General features: G+C 40.4%; 1 protein-coding gene across 2 annotated transcripts in view; it reads left to right on the top strand.

Annotated features, from left to right (window-relative positions):
- The window catches only part of SLAIN1 (SLAIN motif family member 1), a 54,815-nt gene that overhangs the window by 11,889 nt on the left and 21,402 nt on the right, over positions 1–21,524 (top strand). Inside the window, exon 3 of one of the 2 annotated variants that reach the window (XM_050333833.1) lies at positions 19,926–20,075. The exons of the other annotated variant lie outside the window; for it this stretch is intronic. Within the exon in view, the coding sequence (XP_050189790.1) occupies positions 19,926–20,075 (150 nt within the window). The remainder of the gene's footprint in view (positions 1–19,925; positions 20,076–21,524) is intronic. 2 annotated transcript variants of the gene reach the window in all.

Here is a 21,524-nt window from a genome sequence, read left to right on the forward strand (position 1 = left end):
TTTCTAAGATGGTTACACAGAGAGTTAGAAGTGGATAACTTTGGTGAAGATATCCTCATGCAGTCAGATAAATTCCACTGTAAGATTTGATGAGTTGTCCTCTGCTGCATAGGGGAGAATATCAGTTGATTTCTCTTAGTTTTGTCTGCAGCTGATGGAGGACAGATTGTTTCTTTCTAAGATGATAAGGATTTGTAAGAGGTCTTTTTGATCCTAAAAGGTTATGAATAATTTCACTGAACCTTAGTCATTTCAGTTAGGTACCTGGGACAAACTTGTCTGTCTGACGCTGAAGAAGCCAAAGGCCACCCAACCTGTCTTACTCCATTCTTAAGCAGTTGTCCAAACTGAGTCTGGTGATAGTAATTTCTCTCCACTAATTAGAAAAAACTTTGGAGTACTTAGCACTGGAATTATTTAGTGTGCTGGTTTAAAAGTAAACCAGCAGGAAAAATGAACCCAAGTCTAGAAAGATATGAGTCAGAGTTACAATTTACTAAAAATAAATTACAGTAGACGCAATGATACAGAGAAAATCTGGTTTTAACTCTGGTTTTACATCTGGTTTAAACCCCACTGTCAGGACAAGAACAGAACAGTGTTTGTTGGCCCCTGTGCTGAGCACCACGTGACATCCCCAGGTGCAAAGTAAAAGGAAAGGAAAACCTGTTAGTCCTGATAATGTTTGGATTGTCAGTGAAATTTGAGTTCTCTTGATGATAACGATTGCAGATTTGTCAAGAGTGGCAGTGGTAGTCCTGTTGGAATTATGGTCCTCCTCTCGATCTGACGAGTGGTACCAGAAGTACCAAAAAACCCAAAGATTATATATGCTCAGGTTCAGGTGGAAATGTGCAGTACCTCTTCCAGGCCAGAGAGTTTCATAGTGGGCAGTTTAACTCTGTGAGTCATGGAATATTTTTGGAGTCTTTGGTGGTCTAGGTGTTGCAGCTGCCTATTATGCCAGTCCAGTACAATCCGTTAACAGAGGTGACCCCTCAGGCTGGGTGTGAAGGTGCTAATTCCTCCCCAGAGGGGAGTTACCACAGCAAGAGTCATTAGCTGTGCCCTGGGCAGCTGCTGCAAATGATCCATTATTAACAGTCCATCCGAAATTACACAGAGGGTGTAGAATACACAGTTTTGGTTATACCCACATAGTAATAAACTGGTCTTGGACCCTGCAATTAGTACATTTAGATGGCACTATTCCTTTATACTTCCAGCAAGTTTTAAACATGCTCTTCATTTTGCAAGAATAACCCTGGTGCCTTTCAGTAGGAGATGGTTTCTCATAGTCTGTTATTTCTTCAGTCATGGCAATTCAGACCTTGTTTGTAATCATTTGTTTTGATGCCTAAGCTCATTCTCCAAAATGAGGACACACAGGACACTGGGGATTTTTTTTGGTGTCTTTTCATCCTAGGAGCTATCCGTTATCTTTCTGTGATCAGCACAAAAAATTAGTACCACAGTCCAATCACTGGTGAAATAGTTGGTGTAAATTCTATAGTATGTGTCTGCTAGTCTTAACTGAGATACATGGATTATTGCTTTGTGTTGCATCTGCATCACAGAAGAAAAGCTGTGTGATTGAATCTCCCTGGAAAAGATATTTTGTGTCTCAGTTTCCAGAGCCAGACATGTTTCTCTTGTGTCTGACTGTAGGTGCCTTGTCCTTGAGTCTCAGCATTTGTTGAATTCATGGAACTTGTAATGGCCCAGATTTGTTCTAATTAATTTTAGGCATGCAGCTGGTAAATACCTGATTTAAGGCACAATCATTTTGATTGTGATTCATTGATTCTAATGAGGCTCCTAGGCATAATTTGACATGCTTTTGCGTCCTTGAGGTATCTGGATGGGCAGATGGGTTTGATACAGGATCTGCACAACAGCCTCACTTAACTGGGGCACCTCAAATGTCATTACATTCTGGTTTTAGACAGGTGAATCATACCTCTGCTGTTTTGTGCTGAAGAGTGGGATATGCTTCGGACTATAGGTGTTAAATGAGGCTGCCTACAAATAGACACTTCTGTGTGTATGTAAGCCTTGTTTTGTCTTTTCTGTTTAGAATTGTTTTTTGCACGTGAAGACATTCATTATGCACTTTATATTGATAGAATACAGAAAAGTTATCAGCATGCAAGAAAATAAGCACAAGATAACTTGCATTGCCATATTTTTAGCATGTGAATGGATCTCAAGTAGTAGTAACTGCTTACACCTCACTTAATATCACTTGAAAGCCATGTAAAGTTTTGTGTCAGAAATTAAGCTTTTAGGTCTAGAGATATAATTTGTTTTATTCTTCAGGAGTGGCTCATACTATGTAGTTTCAATTTCTTTAGGCTTGAGGTACTACTCCACTATAACCTTAATAAAAGAGTAGAATTAAGATTTTAGAATTTGCATCTGACTGGTGGCATATCTTTTTTTATTTTGTTTTATTTTAGAGTTATGTGGCACTTGATGTGTTTGTGACTTTTGTCTTCAGCCAATTCCTTCTTCATAAAATGTCTGAAGTCTTTGTGGGTGCAGGGCAGGGTTTTGTGGCCTCTAGGGTATTTATGATAGCAACTGAGTCATCTGTTGTGTTGTTGCCTGCAAACACAGAGGACTGGGCTCAGCATCCTAACACCTTAAGGTCATTTCTTCCTAGAAGTCCACTATGTCCCTCACTCAGCTCTCTAAACCACTAGCAAACCTTCTTGATGTTCTTCATTCTCCCTTCCTGATCTGTAGGAAAGGCAGGGTAGGGAATGATTTGTAGGCCTACATGAGTTAGGGCATGATGGAGTGACAGAGGGAGTCATGGCTTCAGTCTGTTCCTCTGTGGTGGTGCCAGTTTTCTTGTCCTTTCTGCTTCATATGTTGCATTTATATAGTCAGTGTTCAGAGTGCCTTATGGTTATTTCTTGATGTCTTTTGAAACACTGGGTGTGAAATACTTTACTGTAATCACAAATGGATCCTTATTTATGAACAAGGAAACAAATTTCAGTTTATAATCAGGCACGTATTTTCTTATTGTGTTGGACGTAGTCCAAAAAAGATTTTTTGATCTATGTGGATGCTGAAAAATCTGGAATAATTACTTTGAAGAAACAAAATGGTTTTTATGGAGAAGCTTGAAGAAACCTCTCAGACTTCGTTGTCCAAGCCCATTTTTGCTTACTGTGGACATGGCAAGTTCTGGTGATGGAAATGCTTAGAATATACTGCAGAGTACCTTTTATCTGGAACAGTAAGGATGTTGGCAGAAGGATGTTGCAGCAGTGTAATAATTGTACTGAAGGAGCTTCTGCAATTTGCATGCTCTGACTCTTTTCTCTATGCCTTTCTCATGCTTCCCTTGTTCTTCTGTGCTCTTGAGTGATATTTTACTCCTCTCTCCTCTGTCAACTTATACCCTACTTGTTAATGAGGAGCAAAGATTGCCTCTTTGTTAAATGCTTGTACAGTTCTTGGTGGAGTGTAGGTGCCTCTGGAAGGTACTCTTAAGGAGAAGTTTACCTAAGGAGTCTCTCTCAAAATATCTGAAATCACTCCAGGGGAGCTTAAATTTAGGAATGTGCTCCAAGTTACTGCCAGGAGACATTGGTCTCTAGGGAATCTGAAGAGACTAGTCTGCTTAGGTTAAAAACTGTTGTGGAACCCCTGATGCCCTTGACAGTAATAATAGTGGTAATGGTATTTATATCAAACATCTGTGGTACTTAACCCATTTTCCTAGAAGTAATTATTTGGTCAGTACTTCTTAATTTGGCTCTAGGCTGGGGTTGAACCTTAATTCTACATGAGAATATGTATTCCAAATACATTCTTATGTTTGGCAGTCACTTAAACCTCTATCAGAACTCTTCTTAATCCTAGACTTTCATGATTTTTTTTTCCCCATTTGGTGTTTTAAAAGTATGAAAAACCTATTTTACAGTAGCTTTTATTTTTTAAGTGTTTTATATCTTTTTTCTGCTTGGGTAATAGTGTTAACACTTTCTCATAATAGGCACATAGCTGTGACACTTACTATGTTTATCCAAAAGCCACAGGGTTCCTGGAGGGTGAGTGCTACTTTTGACCTCAATTTGAGCCTAACTTTTAACTTTTTCAGTCTGACTCAATGTAGGCAGCAGGACTACTTGAGCAGAGAAAAGGGAGTGTGGCATCTGGGAACAGGGTGTCAAGAGTCCAAAACTAAAAATGGAGAAGCTCTCTTGCAAAACCCTGCTGCCAGAGGGTTTAACCTGTGAATAAATACAGATGGCAAGTAGATAGAGTTGTAGGGGGAGCTATAATTTGTTTATAGCTGTTTCCTGGATGCAGGGGAGGTTCAGGACTAAACAGTAATGTTAGAAAAAATTCAAATTAGCATTAATGTTGGAATAATTTTATCTTTTCTGTGTTATGATAAATGATCAAGAGTTACACCCCAACAGACACATATATTTGATTTCTACCTGGTATGTAATAAAGATTCTGAAGCTGAAGGATTGTAAATTGGCCTTCTATGAGTCTGTTATTAACAGAATGTATCTCTCACCCTTGTGCTTACCTGTCTTGCATGTCTGATTAGCGGTATTGTACATGTCCACTTAGGAGAGTTGTGATACATCCTGTGTGGCATGTGAAGATGAAGTTCTCTTCTATTATCTGAATCAAAGCTGTAGCTACCTTCTCTGAAGTAGTGCACTGACTGTGCACTTACTTCCAGTGAAGTAGATAATAGTTTGGGGTTTTTTTGTTTTACTTCTAGTACAATGTATAGACTAAATGAATAGGATATCTTCAGCATGAGACTACCTTGTGTAGTACCTGTGGTCTGATCTGCAAGGGGACTTGAACTAATACCTGTTGTTTAAATCACACAGAGATGTCTTGCTCCTCATCCTAGAGGAACCCCCTAAACATGGACTTGCAGAGTGAACGGGCAAAGGCACCTTTCATCTTCATCCATTTTATCAAGGGCAGCTGAGCACTTCTTGAAAGATATTCAACATACTGTTTAAATAAAGTTCATCATCTTACGATTGAATTCTTGTCCTGATTATTACATAGTTGTGATTTGATTTTAATTTGTTTTTCTGGAATAGTACTTTTAGTATTGTCTCATCCCATCATTTATTTCAACTCCTGAGACCAAAGCTGCAGAAAAGGAGGACTGCAATGACTCAGCTCTCATACTGAATGAACAGGAACATAAATACAATGACACTGATTATGTTAGACCTACCACTACGAAGACTAAAGATTACAAAGCAAGTGTTTTTCTCAAGTGACCGAAAACAACATTTCCAAAAGAGTGGATGCACTGCTATCATCGGGGTTTTGAAACTGCTTTTGGCTAATTGAATCAGAGGTGTCTAATGTACAGTTGTAAAGGGTTGGAGATTAATTTTTGCACAAAAAAAAAGTGGAGTTAGCTTAACTGGTTTTGAAAACAGGACTTCTCAGGCTGAAGTTAAGAAAATATATGAGGCCTGTACTTCTTTTGTTACTTAGGAGGTAGCTTGCTGATGAGATGAAAGCTTCTCATGCTCTTAGTAGCCTTGAAAGGTACACTTGTGTACAGAGCATATACAGGCAAGCAGAAGACTTCATCCCTTCTTGTTGTGTTATCAAAACATAATTAGACCCTGAGAACTGATCCTGTCCTATACGATGTGTCTACACCACACAGAGCGTGCCTAACAACTTAGCTCCAGTACATCCACACAGTGCAGTGCTGCATGGAAGATGCACATTGGTATATAGCCTGTCCCTTGGATCCAACTTGAATGAATGTCTTGACACTCCTCATATTTCAGCTTTCAGGTCACATCTCTAGTTACCATCTCTATGTGTTAAACATGCTATAAATGATCTCAAGGTGAGATTTAAGCTACTTTATATAAGCTTCAGGCTTGAAATCAGCCATTAGCTGAAAAATAATAATATCTCTGGAGCATGATATCTGTCTTGAGCGATAGAGAGGAGAATAATTAGTTAGGTAAGACTGGAGGTCACTTTTGAGTACTGAAAACTAGTTGAAGTGAATATGGATCACAGTTTATTAAAGATGGAGTATGTGCTGCGTTTTGCAAAATGTTCTTCCTCTACCTCTCTCCTCCTGTGTGGCTGAAATTCAGATTATCTTCCATACCATAGCTTTTGTAAGAACTTTTAATCATAAAACAAAATTAATTTCCAGCTTTTACTTATGCTGTGGTATACTGGAATTAATTCTATTGAAAACAGGCCTCCTACCACTTCAGAATTAACCTGAGACAAGAGTGTCTCCAGTTTTATGGTAGGAGAGGCAGTAACTAAATAGCATTTTAAAAATCTTTTGTCAGTACATCTAATGCATAATGTACTAGGTAGAAGTAGTGGAAAACTTAGAGTAGTAGAAATGTATTAGAAAAAAGAACTTGTTGACCCAAAACCTATTGAAGTCACTGAAAGTCTTTCTTGTGGTTTGTCCATTGTCTTTATGTTCTGTAAGGTATTTTGCCCGCTAATTGCATGCTTTTTGGGGATGAATGTCATATAACTTTGAGAGGAGTTTTTTTCTGCTTTATATTTGAGGTTAAAAATGTGATAAGCTGAGTTTCTGTATGTGTTGGTTCCCACATGACTGAAAATACAGTAAGTTCATGCTCCAGGTTTGACTGGCAGTAATCACTACAAATAGTTTTAAACTCTGGAGTTTGATTTCCCCAAATTCAGAGATTTTGTTTGAGGAGGGCTTTGCAAAACTTGCCTACGTGCCACAGCATTCTGTCTCACAGAGCAAATAGTGGTGTTCTTGCCATTTGTACAAGAACCGGGAAGGTGAGGTGTGAGTGCAGCAGTTCAGTTCGTCAAGCATGTGAAAAGATGTGAATCCATGATCTACTTTTGTAGAAGTCCCTGGTAGGTACATGTATTTGTTCTGGAAGGTTTTCCTTGTATTGATATAATGTGCTTAGTTCATGTAGTGCTTGTGGAGTGTTGTCATAAAGAACAACTTTCCTCAGTGGTGTAAGAGTCATTTACAGGTATGATTCTACTGTATTGGAGAAATACCCCAGCACCAACAGGCTTACTTGGTCTTTATTAAGTAATCCAAAGAACTGAGTGTTCGTGTGGAGTAGACTGGTTTAGGGAAACAAGCATCTTTGAGCTGCAAGACAGATGCCCAAGAAAAGCATCGTTATCATAAGTACTAGTTCAAGGAGTAATCTGACAGAGAGCTATCAAAAAAGGAATTTACCAGCTTCTACTTCAAGTGAAAAAGATTGTCACTGCAGCCTATGTGACATGTAGGAGGATGGATGAAAGCCCTTCTAAATAGGGGACATGAAACACTTCTTCCCCTTGAATGCTGAGGCAAACTGCTCATATAAGGATAACCCCAAGGGACAGAGCTGTCTGGCTGGGGAAGAGGAGGACCTGTAGCAAAAGTCACATAGCCAGTATATATACCAAATGGATTGGTAGCTTGAGAGCCTGCTTCTGAATAATAGATAACCATGTCCAAAGAAGCATTTTTTTTTACCACCAGGAACTTTTTGGATGTTGAAGGGCTTAAGTGTACAGATTTATGATCATGGGCCTGTATTACAAGCAAACCCCCCCACTCCAACATACATAATTAATTTAATATATGATACTAGGTTTCTCTCTTCATTGATCCAGAATCCTGGCTATTGAGAGTAGTGAGTTAGAGGGCTCAGCGTGTCCCAGGGGATGTGCCGGGGAAGGGTTGTAGAGCTACAGCACCCCTGATCCTTTTTGTTAAGTGGTTTTCAGTCTTTCAAAATAAAAGCTCTGGTAACTACTCTCCATCTCAAAGTGGAAGGAATTTATGCATTTTCTCCTGGTTACAGGCTTGACTTTAAACTTCCTTTCTTTACACCAGACCTGAAAATTAGTGGCAAACCCTACAGACTACCTGATTTCAGGTGAGGTTCCAAGACTGTACCTCCTTCTTACTCCACAAGTATATGTCATTGATCCTATTACAATTAAAGCACCTCTCTGTGAGACATACTCTGTGACAGTATGGCAGTTTTGAGATAGAGAAAGCTGATTTATGTCCTCCTATTTTTGGATAATACCATGATCCATAGAACTGTGGTATTAATAAATCTGCACAGTGGCTATCAAACCAATGTTCTGCTGTGTGAGAGCTGCATCCTGGGCCAGCATCTCCGCTGAGGATGCTGCAAGTCTTGAATTATAGCAGGAGGTGATGCCTGCAGCCACATACTCCTCACTGCTGCTTATCTGCAGATGTTCGTTTGACTGTTTCAGAGCTAATGTCATACTGGTCTGCAAAGAAAATGTTCACTGAATTTGAAAGGTATGAACTATATGGCAGACAAAGGTTGCCAGTGCTCTGCAAGCAAGTAGTGAGTTTCTCAGACCTGGGGGTTGCTACAAGAGAGCCAGCACTTAAAGACAGAAAAGGTTTTTTCTTGTCAGAATGTAGCTGGTTTTACTGTTTGTGGAGTATTGTGACCAGCAGAACAATGAAACCAGTGCTGAGTGATTGCCAGATACGCTTCCCGCAGTACTCTGGGGGATTTTGCTGTATCATGCTGTCACTGAAGTACAGACAAACAGTTATCAAGGGTAACTAATTCAAGAAGGAAAATAAGGTTGGGATGAGTTTCACAGTGTTTATGCAATGAGCATGAGAGTTTGGATTTTTCTTATGATGAAATCAGAGAATATGAATGTCTCTTTCATAATGGTAAGGTGCAAGTGTGTGTAATCAATTACAGACCTGTGTTTTTTAAGGAAAAGATAAAGTCTTTCACAAATTGTGCAAGCAAAAATAATTCCCCTTTGGATTAACAGGCAGTGAGTAGAATGTGATTCGCAGTGAACACAATGGTCAAACAAGGTTAAAGTGATGTATGTGTCATGACTTCGGACCCAGCTCTGCTTAAATCTTAATGCTTTGCCATGCCATTGAGTGCAACATCTACATAATGATGTAGAGCTTTTGGCAAAGTTATTTGAACCATCTGAGGCCAGGTTAGTTGTACCCATCAGGCTGGGTGCAGCTAGCTACTTATGAAGGTATGCTGATTGTGGAAGAGACACTGATTTCTTGCCACAGTCCTGTTTTTCTCTGGGGAGATAGAGTAACCTTTTCAGGGTTCTTGGATACTCTGCTGTATGGAGGCAGGAGGTCTATCCAGCTGGCCCTGCAAGAGTTGGAGGAAGATGTTTTTGTGGCTTTAGGTGCATTGTCTACACATCATGGTGGTAGATCTTTACCCTTTGAGTGACATTGTAAGGTGGTTACCATTTTGTTCTCTTTTTTGTTTCTAATTCTTAATATACAATGAAGGTGCTGTTGTTTTATTCTGTACTGTATGTGCAAGTAAATTATTGGTGTTAGACACTGAGTTTATCTCACCTGCCTTTACACACATCTAGAAGGCTGTTCTCTGACATTTGTTTTTTGGAGGCAGTGTTGACTTCAGCAGCCCCACCTTCCTGCTGCTGTTCTCTGCTTCTCCACCTCTCCCTTAAATGCCCTGGTATCACTGGGCTTCTTTGTCCTGCTAAAGGGAATTGAGAAACTCTTCCTTTTATAAAAAAATTAATTAGCATAAATGTCCCCTTTCAACTGGAACTGCTGCTGAGAAAGATGTTCAGTAACTTTAGTTGAATATCTGCAAACTGTTTGAGTAGGACAGATGCAAGCATTGCAGTGCTCTAATGCTGCAGGAGTTGTCTTTTTCAATTGCTTAGAAAAAGTGAAAACTGAATGCAGCCTTTGAAATCTGTTTTTAAGCTCTGTTTATTGTTCTCTGCAATGAATACTGTCAGAGTGAGTTTCATTTCAGTGTATGCAGAGATCTGTATTGGAGCCAGTCACACTGGGCTGCCTTTGTAGGCAGAGCAGACAAAGGGGCACAGCTCATGTCCTTTGCAAGGTGGAGGTGAGATGAATTGCACCCTGTCCTTTCTCTTGGAGTATATTGTATCTTGAGGTGACTAGGTCAGCCATCAGTGCCTGTACATAAGAGAATCTTCATTGTGTCTGGGACGTAGGATCCAGTGCCTTAAAGTGCATAAATAGATAGAGAATGTGAGGAAATAGCATACATGTGTGCCCCGACACCATTCCAGCTGTATATCCAGTTCAGACACTGACAGAACCAGATGTGATCACTGAATTAAAGGTGATATTTTTAACCTTTGGATTCTTGTTTTGTGGGCTTGTGTGCTTTTCCCATGTCAATTTTTGTATTTATGGTGCTGTTTGGTAGGAATTCCTTGTTTTGCAAGGTTCCTAATTCCTTGTTTGATGCTAATAATTTGGTAGAGGAATTTGGAGCTGCATGTTTTGTTTCAGGTTACCTTATGCAGTAATACATGACACTGAGTCTCCTGCTCAGAAAGGTCTATTTTACTTTGAACAAGCTGAAATGTGTGAGCTTGTATGTCCATGGGTTCTGGTTAAGAATTCACCAAATAGAGTGAAAATGCATTAGACTGACAGTTTATATAAAAACTGGGAGCTGGGGAGGGAACAGACATTTGGGCCCTCAGTTATGCCTAAGGCGTAATACATCAGCATAATATTTGGCCAATTTTGCAAAAAAGAGAAGCTGGGAAGCCAAGTTAGGCTGTTACCTTGGCTCAGAAAATTTGCTTTTGGACCTGTGCATGCAGGGAGAGTTGTGCATGCAAGAAGAAAATGAACGCTGAAACAATAATATTTTTCACAAAGCCTCTGTGCTTGCCTGTTCATATAGCTGTGTGGTAAAGAGTTTGCCTTAAAGAGGCAAATTATAAAAACACCAACAAAACAAAAGAAAAAACCACAACCTAAGTCTCCAAAGCACATTGCTAAGCTGCAGTATCCTTTTTTTGTGGTTTGTTGGAAGTAGCTCAGACCTCTCAATTCCATTTCCTTTCTAGACTTTTTGAATTCTTTGATGTCATAAAATCACTTTTGTGACAAAACTGGGTTAGAGCATGCTTTTCAGCATGCGGCAGCTGGACAGCACTGTGGTGGTTTTTCCAGCATGCAGCGTGACCAAAGACAATTTTCAGGTCAGTTTTCACTGTTACATTGAAGTACAGTAGTTGTACATTTACCTTAGAAACTTCCCTGCTCACACCAATTGCAGTATGCCAAACACGATTGCTTGTTACATTATTTTGCTGTACTAGCTGAAAGTTCTAGCAACTGCTGCAATTTAGATAGGCTTTCTGATTGTACCTTTAGAAGAGATCTGTTTTATTTTTGCTGAGGCAGCTCTTAAGGTATATGAATTGTTGCAGCTTAATATCAAGCAAATATTTAGGGCTTGTAATTGCAAAGGAAAGCTTTGAAACATGGTATTGACATAAACCCTGGAAGGTGTTACAGTCCTCTTTTGAGCACAGGAGCTGAATGCCTCACCCTGTGAAACAGAGCTAAGGATTATACGTATTTCTAAGGTCTGTGCATTTGGGAGCTGCTGAGGTGCTTGAAATATAGATTCTACTTCTCTGAAAACTTACCTCCCTGAAGATCTGTTCCTGGATAGGGACAGTGCAGTGTTGGTTGCTCTTGAGTATCTAGCACCTCTCTTCTACCTCAGACTACTTCAAGTTCTTACAGGAGCTCAGGGTTTTCCAATGACCAAGGTGAATCTCTTCAGGCTGCTGAGTAGTGGGAGCCTGCATTTCCCACTTCTGGGCAAGTGTCCCAATAGAAGCACTATTCAGTAAGTAGTGGAGACTCTCTCCATGTCTCCCTCTGTCAGTCTTTTAAGTGAGTTAGGCAGTTACTATTCCCAGATTATCAGTACTGGGAATTGTCAGTAATCCTGACTGCAGGAGTACTTTTCAGACTCTGAATTGCTGCTTTTTACAGGGACCAAAAGTGAAGGCTGAAAACCTGTCTTTGGGAGGGAGGTATTTAGGTAAGCTTCACTGAGGTGATGCCTCTTAGGTGATTTAGACATTATTGTCTGTGGTAAAGAGAGGGTTTGAATTCCCTTCTAGCACTCCGATTTTTCCAGTGATTAGCAAAATGCATCTGTTTCCCATGCAGGTCTCTACATTTTACTCCAGTGAGAGAGATTTTTCTTGTAAGCATGGCTGCTGTGCAACAGCACATATGGAGAATGCACCAGGGAAGTGGTTTGGTCTTTCTTCTCTGAAGAAAATGTGTCAGCAGGAAAGTGCTGTGTGAATTGATGGGATTGTAAATTCCTCCAGTGCTGGCTTGAAAGAGGGTTTTGTGCAGTCTATGTAATTAGTACCCATATTCAGATGTCTGCATATATGCAATTTAATTTGTTTCTAGTTTGAGCTTAAGAAGTATTTTTGACTTTGGCCTGGAGGCCTATATAAAACTTAAGCTAATTGAGTGGGAAAACAAGCTAGATAATGCCTCGTATAATTTATATATGACTTTATTGTTTTATGTCTTTATAGCAAAGAAATACTGTTTATTTGTGTTGCTTAGACCGAAAGTAAGTTCCAGTTCTGGCAAACAGATTTCACTGAGTTTCATAATGGAATTGTGAAAATGGAAGGTGCGTAAAATGTGCATGTACTTTACTTGGTTTGTTGGAAACCCTGATTCTGTAGCTAATATGATCACCGAATCACAGAATGGGTAAGGTTGGAAGTGACCACGGTGGGTCTTCTGATCCAACCTCCCTGCTCAAGCAGGGCAATCCTAGACCACATTGAACAGGATTGTGTCCGTATGAATTTTGAATATCTCCAGTGAGGGAGACTCCACAACTTCTCTGGGCAACCTGTTCCAGTGCATGGTCGTGCACATGTCCTATGTATATCACATCTAATGTCCTAGGGATATCTGGTTCATCAAGTAGAGGACCTGTGTTTGATCTACCTCTGTTTACATCAATGTAACCCCTGAAAATTAAAACAATATAGTGAGAACCTATACCAGTTTTTACGCTGGGTACACTTATGAACGTTCCCATTAATTTAAATAGCAATTTCGTGTTTGCTCTCAAAACCACACTTCTATATATGTTTAGAAATTTTGTGCCTTATGTAGCATAAATAAGGAATTGGTTTTAGGAAAGGAATTGCTTTAGATGTAGTACAGCATGTTGAGGTTTTGAGGGTGCTTCATTCCTTTTGAACTATGCAATTCTGTAGATGTTTACTTGTTCAGGCTTTCATGTGAAATTTGCCATCAGTTCTTATTAAATACTGATTATTCGCAGGAGCCAGGGTAGTGAATATTTGTGTTTAATTAGTTACTTGTATTTTTTAATGTGAGTTACTATTTTTATCTGTTTTACCACTTTGATATCTCTGGGGAAGTTGTAAAAATAAGGTCTTAATTTTTAAACTTTCAGTTTTGTTAGTAAATATTTTAAAGGTATCAGCAGGCTCACTTGTTGCTGATTTTATTTTTGGAAGGAAAGGTTTTGTTTGATTCCTTATGTGGTCAGTTTGAAAGGTCCTTTTTTAAAATATTACAGTAGATATTTTGTAGCACAGTACATTATCAGCAGTACTAGTACTAAGAACTTTTCAAAACCCAGGAAATCATACCCCAAAAATTGGGCACTTCTAATCTAACTGTAGATTTAAATGACTGGGACAAGTTATGGTTATTGTATTACAGAATATTAGTTCTAAGTTTTATGCTTAAAGAAGTAAAATTTTTAATGTGTTTACGTCCTTGCTATCAGTAAATTAAATGGATTTTTTGGCTTCTTTTCTTTTGATGGTTGTTTTAGATGCCCCTGCTTTCCTTTCTTTCTTCCTTCTGTGCATCTTCCACATAAGGTACTAAGGGCAGGATTATTCACATTTCTATTCAGCTGCAAAGGTTAGAAGATCCCTTTTGTTTTTAAAGGGTACCAGAGTTTCTTATTTCATCTATGAGCAAACAGACTTGAGGCTTTTAGAAGCTGCAAATACTGTAAAATTCAATGCTTAACAGCTGGGCTTTTAAGCTTAAAATAAAAGTCTTAACACCATTGTCTCATCTATACATATTATAGTGGTGTTTTAGCGTGCTAAGCAGGACAGTCTCTGATTCAGTCATCCTCAAATGACTATCCATTGCACAGTTTTGGGATTTCACAATTTTTACATTAATTAATGTGTTTGCTTACGTGTCTTTAGCACTTGCTTCCTACATAGCTTTTTATGGTTTTGGCATTAGCATACAACTTCAGAAAATCTAATTTTTCTGTCTTTATTAATACTGTAAAGTGCTCTATGTGCTTTGATATTTCCATTTGAAAGCTAATAAAGACAGTTTTCTATATTTAATCCTAAACAATGGATTTAATTGTTTACCTAAAAATATCTATCCTTTGCTGATGCTTAAACACTTTGAAATTTTATTTTAGGTACGGTGGCAGAAGTTTGTAGAAGTGTGAATATTTTACACTGGTATCTCTAGAGATTTAGTATAAACAGAGATCGGTGTAGATAGAGGTTCTTGGTGTCTTCCACCCCTGTTTCCGTGAGAACAAATGCTATTTGAAGGAGGACTTTGAAATCTGGTTTGCCATAAATACTAATTATACTCTTCGTGTGGGTTCTTGCCTTCATAGTCGTGATAACTGTTGCTTTGTGCTCAGTGGGCCAGCTCACAGCAATTATTGTAGAGGGTAATGAATGATGTTTATTTGTGCTGTACGCTTGACCACATCTGGGGGTGAGAACATGCTGGCAACTAATTGGCCTGGCAAATCATCAGGCTGCTACAAAACAGTAGCTTGTGTTAGGCAGAAAAATAAAATATCAAGGAAGTGCCATCCCTTGCTCTTCCTGGTGATTTCTAGTGGAAATGACGGACATTAGCTGTGGATGTGGTACTGAGGTCTGCTCTATTGCATGCATTTCTTTCAGTGAGTGCTTCAAATCAATTGGCTGCTATTAATTCCTTGTGAGTTACAGAATCAGTTAGGTTGGAAAATACCTCAGAGATCATTGAGTCCAAACTACGACCAAACACCACCATGTCAAGTAGACCATGGCGCTCAGTGCCACACCCAGTCTTTCCTTAAACACCTCCAGGGATGGTACCTTCACCACTTCCCTGGGCAGCCAATTCCATTATCTAATCACCCTTTCTGTGAAGAATTTCTTCCTAATGTCCAACCTAAACCTCCCCTGGCTCAGCTTGACTATATATGTCTTCTTTTCTTGTTGCTAATTGCCCAGAAGAAGAGGCTGATCCCCACCTTGCTACAGCCTCCTTTCAGGTAGTTACAGAGAGATAAGGTCACCCCGAGCCTCCTTTCTCTAGGGTGAACAACCCCAACTCCTCATAGGACGTGCACTCCAGACCCTTCACCAGCTTTGTTGCCCTTCTCTGGACCCAACCCACTCCAGCAAGTCAACATCCTTCCTGAATTGAGGAGTCTAGAACTGGACATAGTACTTGAGGTGCAGCCTCCCAGTCCCAAGTACAGGATAAGAATCGCTTTCCTAGGTCCATCTGGCCACATTGTTCCTGATACAAGCCAGGATGCCTTTGGCTGCCTTGGCCACCTGGGCACACCGCTGGCTTGTGTTCAGCTGGCTGTTGACCAGCACCCTTAGGTTGTTCTCCGTTGGGCCACTTTCCAGTTACTCTGCCGCCACCCTGTAGCACTGCATGGAGTTGTTGTGGCCAAGCACTTGGCCTTGTTGAACCTCATGTCATTGGTCTCGGCCCATCTATCGAGCCTGTCCTTCTGCAGAGCCTTCCTACTCTCCAGCAGATTGCCATCACTACCCAACTTTGTGTTGTCCACAAATTTGCTAATTGAAGACTCAATCCCCTCATCCAGATCAACAATAAAGATATTAAACAGGACTGGGCCCCACTGGGCCCTAGGGGACACCAGCTGGTGACCGGCCACCAACTGGATGCAGCCCCGTTCACCAGCACTCTCTCGGCCCGGCCCTCCAGCCAGTTCTTAACCCAGCACAGAATGCCCCGGTCCAAGCCATGGGCTGCCAGATTTTCCAGGAGTATGCTGTGGGAAACGGTGTCAAAGGCTTTGCTGAAGTCCAGTTAGACACATCCACAACCTTCCCCTCATCCACCAGGTGGGTCACCTGGTCACTAAAGGAGATGGGGTTGGTCAGGGAGGATCTGCCCTTCCTAAATCCATGCTCACTGGGCCTGATCCCTTGGTTTTCCTCTGTGTGCAGTGTGATTGCACTCAAGATAATCTGTTCTATAACCTTACCAGACACCACGGTCAGCGTGACAGGCCTGTAGTTCCCTGAATCCTCCTTCTGGTCCTTCTTGTGGATGGGTGTCACACTGGCCAACCTCCAGTTGTCTGGGACGTCCCCAGTTAGCCACGACTGATGATAAATGATGAAGAATGGCTTGGTGAGCTCTTCTACCAGTTCCCTTATCACCCTAGGGTGGATTCCATCTGATTCCATAGACTGAGTATCTAAGGGCTCAGCTAATCAGTAGCTACTTCCTCCTGGATTACTGGGGGTCCATTCTGCTCCCCATTTCTGCCTATCTGCACAGGAGACCAGTTGTCCTGAGGATAACTGGTCTTAATGAAGACTGAGGCAAAGAAGGTGTTAAGTAACTCAGTCTTTTTTTCATCTTTGGTGACTATATTTCCCCTGCATCAAACAAAGAATCAAGGTTTTCTTTACACCTCCTTTTGTTCAGTATATTTCTAAAACCACTTCTTATTATCCTTTACAGAAGTGGCCAGATTAAGTTCTAATTGAGCTTTCACCTCTCTGATTTTCTTTCTGCATGACGTCACAACATCCTTAAACATTTCCTGAGTTGCTTGCCCCTTTTTTTGAAAGGTGATACGCCCTCTTTTTTTCCCTGAGTTTCTGTTAAGGTTCCCTGCTCAACCACGCTGGTCTTCCCCACCAGCTCCTCTTTAGGCACATAGGGACAGCCTACTCCTGCACCTTCAAGATTTCTTCCTAAAGTATGTCCAGCCTTCCTGGCTTTGTTTTTAAGGGCTGCTTCCTAAGGCACTTGCCGAATCGTTGTCCTGGATAGGCCAAAGTCTGCTCTCTGGAAGTCCAGAGTAGAGATTTTATTTACATTATTTACTTCATCAAGTATTGAAAACTCTCATCATTTCATGGTTGCTGTACCCAAGATAGCCTCTGACTACCACATCACTCACCAGCCCTTCTCTGTTTGTAATCAGCAGATCTAGCAGGGCTCCATCTCTGGTAGGCTCATTTAGTGGCTGCAACAGGAAGTTATCCTCCATACACTCAAGCAACCTCTTAGACTTGCCTCCTCACCACTGTGTTGCGTTTCCAGCAGACATCCAGCAGGTTACGTTCTCCCACAAGAGCAAAAGCTGGTGATGGTGAAATATCAACCAGCTGCTGATAGAATTCTTCATCCACCTCTTCACCCTGGTTGGGTGTTCTGTAACAGACTCCCACCAGGATGTCAGCCTTGTTGGCCTTTCCCCTGTTTCTTACCTGTAGGCACTCAAACTCATCACTTTCCTCAAGCTCTTTACAGTCAAAAGACTCCCTAACACACAGAGCCACCTGCCACCTCTCCTACCTTACCTGTCTCTTTTGAAGAGCCTGTAGCCATCCACTGCCTCCGGTCATGCACATCATTCCACTATGTTTCTGTGATGGCGACTACATCATAGTTTTCCTGCTGCATGAGGCCTTCCAGCTCCTCTTGTTTGTTACCCATGTTGTGTGCATTAGGGTAGATGCACTTCAGCTGGGCAGCTGATTTCGCCCCTAACTCTGGCTTGCCACTACTAGGCTCATCTCTGTGGAGCCTGGTCTTATCCCCTTTCCCCTTCAAACCTAGTTTAAAGCCCCTCAATCAGCCCTGTCAACCTGTGGGCTAGAATCCTTTTGCCCTTACTTGATAGGTGAATCCCATCTGTCTCCAGCAGGCCTGGTGCCTTATAAACTGCCCCATGATCAAAAAACCCAAAATTCTGATGGCATGAGTCTTTAAGCCACTTACTCATCACATGGGTTTTCCTGTTTCTAATCTCATCTCCAGGGATTTGTGTTAATTGCTAGTTTATAGAGTTGTGTCCATCTGTGTTTGCTCTCCTTTTTGTCCTGAAACACTTGTGTGCTTCACTTTTGAACCGATCATGTCAGTGAATGCTAAGGACAAGTGGCCCAACTAGGAATTCTGAGTTGTGTGGCTGGGCATCGAGTAATTTCCTAAAAGTGATACTGATGCTGCCTTTAGGTAAAATCTCAGACCTTTAGGTTTCTCTAAGCTTGAAGGAAGTAGAATTGTCAAAAAGGAGGGAATTGCAATAATTCTTTGATGAGGAGACAGCAAAGAGCACAATTTTAATTTTTACATGTTACTAATGCGTATTTCAGTTACCTTCCACAGAGCCTGAGCCTTGCCGGTAATCCCCGTTCGCAGCAGACTGCTTTGTGCAGTCACTGGAACCAGGCAGTTGCCTTTACTCCAAGCTTAGTAGCACTTGTGGCAAGAGTAGAAAAGGCTGTTTACTCCTTACAAACCCAGGAGTACATTTAAGTGGGTCCAGGCAAAAGGGGGAAGATAGCACCTCTTCTTGCTTGGACTGGTGACAAACTGATCACTCCGAAAGGTTGCAAAGCTGTGATTGACAGGCCATCAGTGAGATATCCCTGCTGTCCCTGTGACCACTTGGTGTTGATGTTAGCAAGAAGGAGGAATAAAGTTTGTACGTCCTGCTAAATCTTTTTGCTGTCAGGTTTGAAAATAGAGAGCCTGAGTATTATTTGAATATCTATGAATGTTTAAGATGGACAGAGGAACAGGTCCAAATAACATGGCAGATTTCTGGTATTAAAGTAGCCATATGATGGAGAATAGATTTTGAGGGCTTTTGGGCCCTTCTGGTTTTGAAAACCAGTTTGTGGCATCAGATACTACAAAGTACACCTGCTAAGCATTGAGGTTATGCCCTTGATTCCAAAGCTAGGAATGGATATGTTCCTAGCTTCCCCTGTTGTGTGGCTGTACATAACATCTGTGAGGACAAAATAGATTCTATCAAGAAAAAAAAAAAGGACAATACTATCATGTATGTGTCATATTTGCTTGTATCTTAATGGGTTCTCTGAGATTTATATTTTTAAAATTTTCCTTTGCTTTCTGCTTAAAACAATTTTATCACTAGTATTTATTTTCTGAAGAGCATGTGGATGTTTTTTTTACCTTTAGAAGATGTGTTAAAAATAGACAAAAGAAAGGACAGTTGTATTAATATGTTTACTGGATGAGCTAAGAAAATGTAAATTAAATAAGCCTTTAGCTTTATTTTTGCCTGCTCTGAGCATTTTGTGATAGTACTGAGAAGACCAGGTGCCTTGCAGGCTTTTTGTAAACAATATGTAGAAAAAGAGATGCCTTGTTCTATTATTTGGTTGGTCCTGCAAAAACAGTGAAAAACAAAAAAATCATGCTTATGCAATCAGGAATTTGATACTGTAAAAAGAGAAGGGAAAATATGGTAGCTTAAAAGCTTGCTATGGGATTACAGTTGTTTTTAGCACCTGATGGTTAAGCGTCTTTTACTCCTGTATCTCTAAACTCCTCTAACTGATAATTTAGCTGCTAATTCAGTTGTGTGATGATTGATTGCCATGAACAATTCTTTGAAGAGCATTAAAAATTTCATTTGTGTTTCTCTACTGACTGTCGCAGTTTTTACTTCCTCTGTTATTTGGCACCTAGTGATGTGTGTGGTGCATATATACCAAAAAGGTGTATATGTAGAAAATGGTAAACAAGACATATTTGCTGGAAAAGCTTTTGGAGCACACTTACACATGTAGAAGACTGTGCTGATCCTCTGATTTGCTGCTGAATTTTCCATTGTTTTCCTTTTGTGATAAGTAAAAAATGTGTAATGAACAGATTAAGATGAAATTATTTTTCTCTCTAACAGCACTACTTTATTAATAACTATTAATCTTTTTTTCTCCCCCCTCCTCCCTCACATCCCTAACAGCTAGCCGATGGCGGAACCTCTTCTCTACACCTGTCTCCTTGGCTTTTCCCTATAGCCCTGTTGCAAGACTCACCCCATATACCAATGGCTTTAATAGTCCCAGCTTCTCTAAAACCTCCAGTAAAGCAATACTAACACCTGAACGGACAGGTAATGCTTATCTTTCTATTGATTTGTCGTGCTTACAGAGTTGCTTAATTTAATCTAACCTAGCTAGCATTTAACAGCAGTACACTTTTCAGATGATTGTATACAAACTCACATTTCATAGGAAGATTTTTTTTTTTTTATGACCTAAAATCTGGTAATTAACTGCAAGTTATCTTCCTAATTAAATTAACTACAGGTTATCTTCTCTTATGCAGCATGTTACGGGAAAGTAATAATAGTTAACATCAATAATGATTTACCTGATAGTATAGTTGTGACTGTGTCAGCTTAAACAGTCCCCAGCTTTGCTGCTCATTTCTGCCCCATGGTGCCCATTTCTTGTGTCTGCAGAAACATATGTGCAGCTGTGTAATGAAATTGCAAGGAGACTTTCTCTATAATAAAAATAACTGTCAGAATCATGGTTATTTTCAAACTGGTATTGTTGCTACTATCCAAGATTTATTTTATGTTTACCACTGATTTTCAGGGGACACAGAGTTCTGGGAAAAACACAAACTTGCTATGGTCTGTAAATTGCAAGGATTTGCATTTTTCCTTCTTCAGTACAGGTATCAGTAGTCAGTTTGTATCCGTGACTTCTGTTAAGCAGCAGTGGAAGTGGAGAAAATAATTTCCTGGGGCAGAGGCATTAGCATTTTTTTGCTGATGGGAGCAGGCGTGGGCTAAGGAAGTTAGCGTCAAGTGTCACACAAATCTGAGTACAATTTTCCTTACAACCCATAAAATCATTGCAAAAAGCCTTGTTTTAAGGGATATGGGAGTGTGGGTGAGATGAAGCTCCAGACTGAATGCATGATGTAGTGGTCCACATATGAGGGAAATGTCTAAGCTTCCCTATTCAGTGGGATGAAATCTAGTTCCTAAATGAAAGCATCTCATGTGGTTTGAGATACCCTCAGGTATCTTGTCTAGCTTCCCACTGCTGCTCCAAAAGAGCACAGCTATTACTACCTCTGCAGAACCTCAGGGACTACTGTAACTTGCACATTTGAAAAAGCAAGCAGATTTAATCCTTACAATCCTTCCAAAGCAAAGTAATCCCCTGCTTGTCCTTTTCTTTCGGAGACATTACCAGAGAACAGCTGAATTTAGGATGAGTTTTAGGTGGCTGCTCTCAACAGTGCTAGGAGATGCAAACACATCTGTGATACAAGCACAGCTGGTGAGCCAAGTCGCAGCAGTTCTTGCCCTGCAGGCTATGGGTCTCTGGTGGTCCAGAGGATATTAGAAAGTGATTTACTGTTTTAGTTGAAGGATTTTTCTTTAAAGTGGAATAACAGCTAACTCATGCAACTAATTGCAAAGTAGTTTATATTTTGCTATCATGCAGGGAAAAAGTGGAATCTACAGCTTTCTCCAAAAGGTAGCTCTGTGAAAGAGGCAATGCTTTCTCTGTTACTTAATATTCAGTCTTAATTGTTACTA

This window comes from Myiozetetes cayanensis, unplaced genomic scaffold (genome assembly GCF_022539395.1).
Source record: "Myiozetetes cayanensis isolate MyiCay16 unplaced genomic scaffold, myiCay2020 scf5-8, whole genome shotgun sequence".
Taxonomy (NCBI): domain Eukaryota; kingdom Metazoa; phylum Chordata; class Aves; order Passeriformes; family Tyrannidae; genus Myiozetetes; species Myiozetetes cayanensis.